Here is a 10387-nt window from a genome sequence, read left to right on the forward strand (position 1 = left end):
TCTTGAAGGAGTTCCCAGAGATGCTTAGCACTTGTTGTCCCTTTTGCCTTCACTCTGCGGTCCAGCTCACCCCAAACCATCTCGATTGGGTTCAGGTCTGGTGACTGTGGAGGCCAGGTCATCTGGCGTAGCACCCCATCACTCTCCTACTTGGTCAAATAGCCCTTACACAGCCTGGAGATGTGTTTGGGGTCATTGTCCTGTTGAAAAATAAATGATGGTCCAACTAAACACAAACCGGATGGAATAGCATGCCGCTGCAAGATGCTGTGGTAGCCATGCTGGTTCAGTATGCCTTCAATTTTGAATAAATCCCCAACAGTGTCACCAGCAAAGCACCCCCACACCATCACACCTCCTCCTCCATGCTTCACGGTGGGAACCAGGCATGTAGAGTCCATCTGTTCACCTTTTCTGCGTCGCACAAAGACACGGTGGTTGGAACCAAAGATCTCAAATTTGGACTCATCAGACCAAAGCACAGATTTCCACTGGTCTAATGTCCATTCCTTGTGTTCTTTAGCCCAAACAAGTCTCTTCTGCTTGTTGCCTGTCCTTAGCAGTGGTTTCCTAGCAGCTATTTTACCATGAAGGCCTGCTGCACAAAGTCTCCTCTTAACAGTTGTTGAAGAGATGTGTCTGCTGCTAGAACTCTGTGTGGCATTGACCTGGTCTCTAATCTGAGCTGCTGTTAACCTGCGATATCTGAGGCTGGTGACTCGGATAAACTTATCCTCAGAAGCAGAGGTGACTCTTGGTCTTCCTTTCCTGGGGCGGTCCTCATGTGAGCCAGTTTCTTTGTAGCGCTTGATGGTTTTTGCAACTGCACTTGGGGACACTTTCAAAGTTTGCCCAATTTGTCGGACTGACTGACCTTCATTTCTTAAAGTAATGATGGCCACTAGTTTTTCTTTACTTAGCTGCTTTTTTCTTGCCATAATACAAATTCTAACAGTCTATTCAGTAGGACTATCAGCTGTGTATCCACCAGACTTCTGCACAACACAACTGATGGTCCCAACCCCATTTATAAGGCAAGAAATCCCACTTACTAAACCTGACAGGGCACACCTGTGAAGTGAAAACCATTTCCGGTGACTACCTCTTGAAGCTTATCAAGAGAATGCCAAGAGTGTGCAAAGCAGTCATCAAAGCAAAAGGTGGCTACTTTGAAGAACCTAAAATATAAAACATATTTTCAGTTGTTTCACACTTTTTTGTTAAGTATATAATTCCACATGTGTTACTTCATAGTTTTGATGCCTTCAGTGTGAATGTACAATTTTCATAGTCATGAAAATACAGAAAAATCTTTAAATGAGAAGGTGTGTCCAAACTTTTGGTCTGTACTGTATATCCCCTTCTCTTAAAGTCGGGACGTATGCTCTTGTGTGATTGTGCCTATGCACTGTGACCCCGCCGAATTACTGTATATATCTTCAATGTGATACTCATTAAAAATAATAAGCGCAGTTGGTAGTGGGGGCTCCATCTTGCCTTCCAGAGCACAGGGTCTTTCATTTATCACTGCACTAATAAATCAGATTGCGATGATATTCCCAAACACGTGTAGTTTCTAAAACTCTCCATCTACCATGTGTGACGGACACTTCGTCCTACATCAAGGTCTATAAGAGGTTTGGGAGGCTGACCTCCATGTTCCTAATAGATATTGCACCTGTTCTGCATTATTTTTATACATTTTTCAGACTTCAGTTCCTCTGGAATGGAAGAGAATCGAATGTCCTGGCCGAGGAGAACCGGCTTCCCGAGGAAATCCGAATGACCTGCCACCAGTTTGTACATTACCACAAAGACCTGTGCATCAGGAAAGTCGTCAGGGAGAGAAGGTATCAGTGGATTACACTAGAGAACATGTTGCAGTGGTTTGGGAAACTTTTCTGGGTACAATTTAATTTTACAGGGAATTTGTAATATAATTTAATGCAAAATCCAATGACATCTAATGTATTCTCAACTATATGAAGTGAAAAGTCCCAGAAAAACCCAGACTGGTGTGTATCTGCATCCTATGATGGAAGGTTCTGGAGACTGTCAAGCAATGTTAGAGCCACATATTTCTTTTTGTGCGTTGTCACCTGTCTGCATGTGTCAGTGTCGTGCTTTGTAGTTAAATGTATGTATTTGTAAAGTGATTCAGGCACATGGCAGACACATCCAAGTAATGTCTGCAAACACGATCCAGGATCGATGTTATATTTACGGATGGTCGGATATTTTGCACTGGGAACATGTCCACTTTATGATAAGAGCTTATTTGCATTGGCTGTCAATCAGTGGATATGACATCTTCTTCATTCAGTCAGATTTTTTTTTTTTTTTTTTTTAATACATTGCATTGTACAGTAGATATTTTTCCAAAGTTCCCTTTAAGACTGTAATATTTACCTGCAGATATAGCGTTAATCTGCAGGTAAATAGCATTCCAATGTTACCCGGTCGCCTTTTATTGAAAAGTGCGGCTACTGGAGAAAATTAAGTAATTTCATCTCAGGAGCCGCCGGCTTTCAGTCATGGGGACGAGCATGGAGTGGCTACAGGCACCGCTCACAATGGTATGAGTGCTGTAAGCACACTCCGGGACTATGATTGACAGCTCTCTGTGTACAAATATGCTGCATAGCCGGCTGTCACAGTGCCTGGGTGTGCTTACAGCTGCCAATCATAGTATAGTGAGCAGAGCCTGTGGCCGCTCCATGCTCGTCCCCATGACTGAAAGCCGGCGGCTCTTGGAAGGATATAGTTTTTTCTCCCAGTAGCTGCACTTTAAATACAGCAGCTGGATATCATTGGACCACTACATAAGCCCTGGCGGTGCCACTGAGCGTAGCCTAAAACGCAATATGAACATGGCCTAAAGGATGGTCCTGTAGTGGATTTTCCCCTTTAACTCGGCCTTATAAATCACCAGCCAGCACTTTCAGAAATATATAACTTGGTGATTGATTTGCTTCCAAGGAATCAGGCCAAGCAGATGGCTACGCTCACCATTTATCCGAAAAGGATAAATTGATATATTTATTTAATACGCTGTGACCAGGGAGGACTATGAGCCGTCAGCTTTGTTTGCCATGTGTTCATATTCTCACCTGTGTATTCAGTGTTCCGTCTGCACAGAGGTTGCCCTCTTGTGGATGTATACGTCCGCTGCACAGATTTTGCTGCTGTGTTTTGACTGTGAATGTGTCTCCATCTGTCTTGCATTCGCTCTTGCTTCATTCATCCCTTTTTTTTCTCTCTGTCCCATTGTAACAACGCATGATTTAATTTGTATTGTCCTTTAGAAGCGTGTTGTGTCCTGTTTGTCCTCACAACCACGTGAGCCAAGAGTGAACGGCTCTATGGAGTATTAAAGAAGCGACCCGGCCTCCAATAACAGGATCCTTAATGAGATTTACAAATCACGGGCCCTTGTCTGTACAACTGTAAGGGGAGATGATGTATATTTAATGACACAAGATCGAGAATGTTTAAACTTGTGCCTTTAGCAGTAAAAATCTATTAAAATAGACTTTACAAATATATATTAGAAAGGAAAAGTAGCTTTCCTGTACCCCCGCAGCACGGGGATGGGTATAATGCATTAACATCTGTTCCTTGTATTGGGCCATGATGGGTCTTTTGCAGGTTTTCTACGTAATGCACAGGTAACTTAAAGACAAAAATTAGCAATAAAGGGTATACTGTATTTTATCCATGACCCTCAATATGCTGGTTGGTGGGCACATGTACCTCCTGTGCTAATGAGCATATATACCATTCTCTCTTCTTTAGTGAGCCCTATCAGTTGTCCCATGTGCCATAATCCCAATGTCACCAGACAAGACCCCCTTTTCTTTAACTTCATCCTAGACTACATTCACACGTCTGTTTTTCTCATCCGTGTGCTGTCCATATTTAAGACTGACGGCCCCCGTCCCATCGAGTTTAGTGGAACCATTCACACATCTTATCACTATGTCTGTTCCCTTAGGCCTCATTCACACACAAGTATTTTGCATCAGTGTTTGTAGGGCAAAACCAGGAGTAGAACTTACAGAGAAAAACTATAATTGATAGATTGACTCCTGTTCTGTGTTTTGGAGACTCTCCTGGTTTTGGCATACAAATACCGATGTGTGAATAAAGCCTTAAACTCGGTGCATATCCTTTTCTCATCAGTTTGTGGCAAATCGGGCTTGGCCATTCGAGTCTACGGGGATCCTGCAAAAACTAATAAAAATCGTAAGACCTCCATTTTTTTTCTTTATTTGTTCTCCATTGTCACTTAGCAATGGATTAGTCAAAAAGTTGAGAAAGTTTACCTACTTCAGTTTTTATAAGTTAGAAAAAAACAGCTGCAAAGCGGATGATACATGGAAGAAAAACTGAAACAGATGTGTGAATGTAGCCTAAGATGTTGCAAAGAAAATAGCGGGTGCCTCTGGCCTCGAGAAGCCATTTCCATCAGTCTGTTATAAGGGACTTAATTGTAATCTTCCCCCAAATGTTCCTGCTGCCTGGCTTAAAAAGCATCTACATGCTCAATGGATTACAGTAACCCCCTTTTCCCCTTCATTTTGGGGACTTGGACTGAGGCTCTCTGCAGACACTGGGGCGGTAGCCTAGATCTAACCTGAGAACTCTCCTTCAGGGGAGGTTGTCTATCCTTGACCTTTAGGGCGGTTTCACACGTCCAGATATTTCCAGTACCGGAAGAACCCATACCAGAGCTGTCCAGGTGCCACCTGTGTGCCGCGTCAGGCTCACACGTACCGACGTTTGGGATCAGTGTACAGTTAGTGCTGTTCTCAAGCGCTGGGTGCTGAACACTGCCCTCATCATTGTCCCTTGCTCGCGCTGTGATCAGCTCGAGCAAGGGGACAATGTTGGGAGTAGTAGTCTGCTCCCGCAGTGTCCATGTGTAAAAATAAAACTAAAATAACTAAATCCTTATCATCTGTCTGGAGATGTCCCCCGTTGTAATCCTCTGATGCTGAGGAGTCGGGGAGAATGATTCGCTTCAGCAAGCAGGCCTCGGAGCTGAGCTTAGGAGCAGTGTCCTGTCACTCACTGAGCTCAGTGCAGCTCCCTGGCTCCTCGGTGTCAGAGGTGAGATTTTATTCAGGAATTTGGCATTATCAGAGAACTTATTAAAAAAAAAAACCCTAGTTATAACATCCCGGGGACAGATTAATCTTGATTGCCCTTTTATTATATTCCTTAAGACAGTCACGGCCACACTCCATAAGCCATCACTTCATGTCTCCTCCTTGAAATTCAGTTTGTGGTATGTATAGCATTGTGATATAATGAGCCCCCACTTGTCCCCCTCCCCCATTGGCCTGTAATATTCTCTAACCCTATGATGACCGCTCCTAACACGCTTATATCATGCTGTCCTGTTTCCTCCCTGTTTTTCTTTACCTGCTGATAAATCCCCAGCGCTGGTACAAGACTTACAGAACATATGGGTGAATCATTCCTTTGACATACAGGTGTGGTCCCAGGACGTCCGGAGGAATCTTCTGGGGCTCAGATTTGGTGAGCTGGCTTGTTGAGGTTGGACTGGCATCAGACCGCGGAGAGGCCGTAAAATACGGAGAGAGGCTGCTGAAAGGAGGCGTCATCCAACATATCACAGACGAGTTTGAGTTTCGGGATGAAAACCTTTACTACCGCATGCTGAGGACAAACCGCGTTCCTACCTATCGCAGATAATTCGCATCTCACCTTCTTTCACCTAAAAAGCCATATATGACATGCAGTGGATCCTCAGAGCTGCCTATGCAATTACCGCAGAGTCCTGGTGGGCTAGGGCTGTTCCTAGTGGGAACCTGAAGTTACGTTTTCACCATCGTGCAGTGACAAGCTATTATTTACTGTGTTGCTACTGATTAGGCTGTGCCATATAAGCGGCAGGTGTCATCTACTAGATTTTCATGGCTTCCATTGACCTGATCTACTGGGAGACGACCTGCAGGTTATACACACAGATGGTATTTTATATATTTTTTTGCTACGTGTTACTATAACTTTTTTTTTTTTTTGTCTACATGGACATATTGCACACTAATTTAATGCACAGACATTTCATCACATAAGTTACAAAAGAACGCGTTACAAGAATATCACTAAGAGGACAGTCCCATCCGGTCCGCACGTTCTCCATCATGGATTCCCCTCCTATTAAGCTAATTGTAGCAGGGAAAGTGCAATGTAAAAGTTCCTCTGGGCTCATGCATTAATATACACACAATAGGACAATCTAGATGTCCATCCATCTGCCAGCATTTTTTGTTTTTAAGTCCCAAATTACTCCTCTTCTTTTTGATGAATGAGGCTAAAAATGTCCTTTTTTTTTTTTTTGTTGTTTGTTTTTTTTTCAAGTGTTGGTAATTGTATTTTTTTTTCTATGTAAGGCCTCATTCAGATGTCCATTTTGTTTGTTTTTTCCACTTTTTTTTTTCATGGATGGCATTCATAGCTACAATAGTGAATCGGATCATTCACATGTGCGTGCGTTTTCGCGGATCGAGTAGTTCGTGCAAAATCGCAGAGATGTGTCTGATCAGAATCGGAAATGCAAGTCTGTGGAAAAAAAAATCCAAACCCATGCACTGTCACACAGGAAAATAGGGATTTTTTTTTTTTTTTTTTACGAATGAGCCCTTTTTTTTTGCAGCCATGCAAATGGAGGAAATGCCAGAAAAAGAGGTCATACCGAAAGCATGCCATCCACCCCCAAAAATCTGTAGCCTCAAGCCAGCAAGAGCCCTGCGAGATTTAATAAAGGATTGCAGTATTAACTATGTCTAACCAGCAAAACCAATAATCTTGTGTGATATTCATCTCCTATGACACGGAGTTGGATTTTTTGGTTGAGTTTTCATATCTGAAACCCTTCAGAATTTGTGGTTTTTGAACACCTCCAGATTTTTGGAGTTTCTGCTCCCAAATCTCAGCAACTAAAAAACCATGTCCTTTAGGGTCCGTGCACACAACCGTATTTTGGGTCCGACTGCTGCCCGTGAAAAAAAACGGACAACACTTGACCCAGTGTTATTCAATGAGGCAATGCAGATGAGCCATCTGGGTATTCCAGTGATAGTGCCAATTAACCCCTTGTTTTATGCAGCCTTTCTGTATTTAGCTGTGCATTGATTGTGTTTTATATCGATTTTTCAGCATTGCATGAAAATTAAAATTTCAGTTCTGCCTGATGACAAATGGCTCCATGTACAGTGAAACTTGGTGAAAAGATCCCCTCTGTGAGCAGCGCAGCCCCTAGTTATAGCGGCTGTTGCCTGAAGAAACGCTAATGACTTTTTGTATGTTACTAGCGCACATCCTAATGACATTATATTTGTATATAAAGGTGGAAGATCTTTATTCTAATGCAACTCCTGAGAAGGGAGGTAGAGACCCAATGCTTGAATATCCTTATTTATTACATTGGCGCCTAAACTAAAAGGACGCTCTGTGTTAATCAGATCTGCTCTTCACAGCTCGTCAACTAGTGCGATGCCGCTTTCTGAGAAAATAGTCGCTTTTCCCTTTTCAGACCATCTCGTTAAAATAAAAAGGATAACACGAATCCATTAACATGTGAGATCTACTTTAATGTTATTTTTTTCTTGTGTTTTTAAAGCTTTTTATGTTACAAGTTAGAAAATGTAACAAAAAAAAAAAAAAATAGTGAACTTGTCTCTTAATCCGTCCCTTGTCCATTTGCTGTATTAGGGTATGTACGCACAACATATTTTTTTGTAGATTTTGGCTGGATTTGTATGCAGGTAGTTTACAGGGAAATCTGTAGTAAGAGCTGAATATCTCACTAGTAATTGCAAATTTTCTGCAGGAAATATCTACAATGTGTAAATTTACCCTTAAAAGGGTATTCCCATCTCAACCCCAATATGCGGTAGGTGTAAAAATATTATCAAATACCTGCAATTAAAAATGTAGTTTAGTTCTCCTGATTAGCTATGTTACTTACCCCATGTGCAGACATTGCAGTAGCTCAGGTATCCATGGTTGCGACCACTCATAGCAACAGTTAGGTATCAATGGTGACGACCACTAGCAACTAGCTAACTGTTACTATATGAGTAGTCGCAACCATGGATACCTAAGCTACTGCAATGCCTGCACATGGGGTAAGTGACATAGCGAATCAGAAGAACTATACTACATTTCTAATTGAAGGTATTTGCTAAGGCTGTGTGTCCACTATGCGTTTTTTATGCAATTCCGCCACAGAAACTCTTAAACGCTTGGTAGAAGGTCTGCCATGTTCCCCAATGATAATCCGCATGTGCTGTGTACATGTTGCAGAAATTTCCACTGCGGATTATCATTGCGGAAAAATCCGCAGCACTACCAATTATTTTGGGGAGGTTAAACTTTAAATAAAACTATTGTGTTTTGGAAACTTCCTGTTTGTTCAGCAAGTTAGATTTCATGAAATTTTATAAAGTCACATACTTTTATTTTTTTTAGTGCATTTCCGTAGCAGAATCCCAAAAAAACAACCCACATATGCTGTTTTTATCTGCAGAATTTCTGCACCTCATTCAACTCTATAGGCAAAATCCACAAATAAAACTCATTAATCGCAATAGAAATTGACATGCTGTGTGATTCAAAATTGCACCGAAAGTCAATTTCTGTAGAATTATAAAAAAAAAAAAAACCCAGTGGGCATGAGACTCATGGAAACCTCCTGCAACTAAGGCTATGTGCGCACGTTCAGGAATTGTTTGCAGAAGTTTCTACGGCGTTTCTGCACCTCCTGGCAGCAAAAACGCTGCGGAAAATACTCGGCGTTTACATGCTTTTTCCAATGCATTATATAGGCAAAAACGCATGCGGAAGCGCACAAAGAATGGACATGCTGCGTTTTTTTTCTCCCCACACATGAAATCCGGTCAGGAAAATTCCTGATCATGTGCACAGAACTTGCAAAATGTCATAGGAAGTCATGGGATAAGGTTTTTGGCCCAATTTCGCACTGAAAAAATGCACCATGTGCACTTAACCTTATAGTTTCTCATGCACCTTAAAAAAAAAAAGTTTGCAACATGTCAATTCCTCTTGCCGGTACGCGGAGTTATGTGAGGATTTCCCTGTAGAATTGCATTAGGTGCGGAAAATCTGTAGGTAAAGAAACGCATGTAATCCACACATGGCTGTATCAAAAACAAAACGGCTTAATTTGAAGCATGACATAAAGAGACAAAAATGCAATAAAATTAATGTAAAAAAAAAAAAACAAACAAAAAATGCAGTGAAAAAAAAAACACCATATGCGTGAATTGAGCTAATTGGTTTTTAATGTTGCAGATTTTCTGCACCTAATACTCATGGTGGGAACGTAGACTTAGAAACCGAAAATCATTCCTTATAGCGTTCTTTAGAAAAAGTAAATAGGGATTAAGCTGCAATTCCAGGCAGAGCCAATGGAGAAGAGGTCCGAGCCTTCCATGTTTTTCTCTAGCAAAAAGCGAATGGCGCTGTATATTTAATTATGCAATATAGGCACGTAACGGACTGTACAAGATTTTCACCACTGACTGATGACGACTGCTGAATTACTGAGTGCTACAATGACTACAAAACCATAGAATTGATGCTAAATTCTGTCTGCAATCTTGAGCCATTCACTCCCGCATTACTCCAGCTAGCGGTTCATGCTATTAAGGATACACAGTCATTTAATGAATTATTTGCTATTAAAATTCATGTCACATAATTGTCTGGTCTGTGATTCATCTGTTGTGGATGACATTGCTGTCAAAATTATATTGAAGAAATAAAAATAAACTTTGGCGATTGTGGTGGTAAATGGCAGCGCACATGAGGAGGGCAAAGCAAGTATTTGTGACCAGGGAGAAAACTGTCAATCAGCAGCAGCTCATGAATACCGAGGACCCCATGATGAATGCCCGCATTGGGAGGACGTCAGCGCTGCATTCAGACGACTGTGCAAAATGGTCCAAGCACGGATGGCAATGCAAGAACTGGCTGTATAGAAAGTCCATGCAGTGTGGTCCGCTCTGACCGATTTGCACCGATATCTGATTGTACCCCCAACAGTGAATGTATGAAGTCTACTGCCTATTGCAGTCAGTGACCCAGAGCTAAAATTAGGATGTCCGACTACTTTATGCTGGCAGTGATGGAACAGCGCACTAGGTGCTTGGTCACTCCCAGGGTGCACCGAACACATTTAGTACAGGACAAACTGCTTTTTATGCACATCAAAGGCAACATTTATGACACCAAAGGTATAACTTTTTATAGGGACTAAGTCCCCTATTTGACCACGTGGTTTGTAAATATCTAAACTGAGTGAAACTCTTTTTAACCCAATGTTGACTGACAC

At 41.8% G+C, this 10387-nt stretch overlaps 1 protein-coding gene across 7 annotated transcripts in view; it reads left to right on the plus strand.

Moving 5' to 3' along the window:
• Positions 1 to 8004, plus strand: part of GPR155 (G protein-coupled receptor 155) — a 61467-nt gene extending 53463 nt beyond the window's left edge. For 6 of the 7 annotated variants that reach the window (XM_073646905.1, XM_073646907.1, XM_073646908.1 and 3 more), the window contains 2 exons: positions 1710 to 1850; positions 5499 to 8004. In XM_073646905.1, coding sequence (XP_073503006.1) covers positions 1710 to 1850; positions 5499 to 5721 — 364 coding nt within the window. In that variant the 3' untranslated portion in view covers positions 5722 to 8004. Of the gene's footprint in view, positions 1 to 1709; positions 1851 to 5445 lie in introns of all 7 variants that reach the window. The other variant, XM_073646912.1, reaches the window with a different exon arrangement.
• The last annotated feature ends 2383 nt before the right edge of the window (positions 8005 to 10387 follow it).

The sequence above is a fragment of the Phyllobates terribilis genome, unplaced genomic scaffold (genome assembly GCF_046119375.1).
Source record: "Phyllobates terribilis strain yellow unplaced genomic scaffold, ASM4611937v1 Scaffold_9__5_contigs__length_417890890, whole genome shotgun sequence".
NCBI classification, from domain to species: Eukaryota; Metazoa; Chordata; class Amphibia; order Anura; family Dendrobatidae; genus Phyllobates; species Phyllobates terribilis.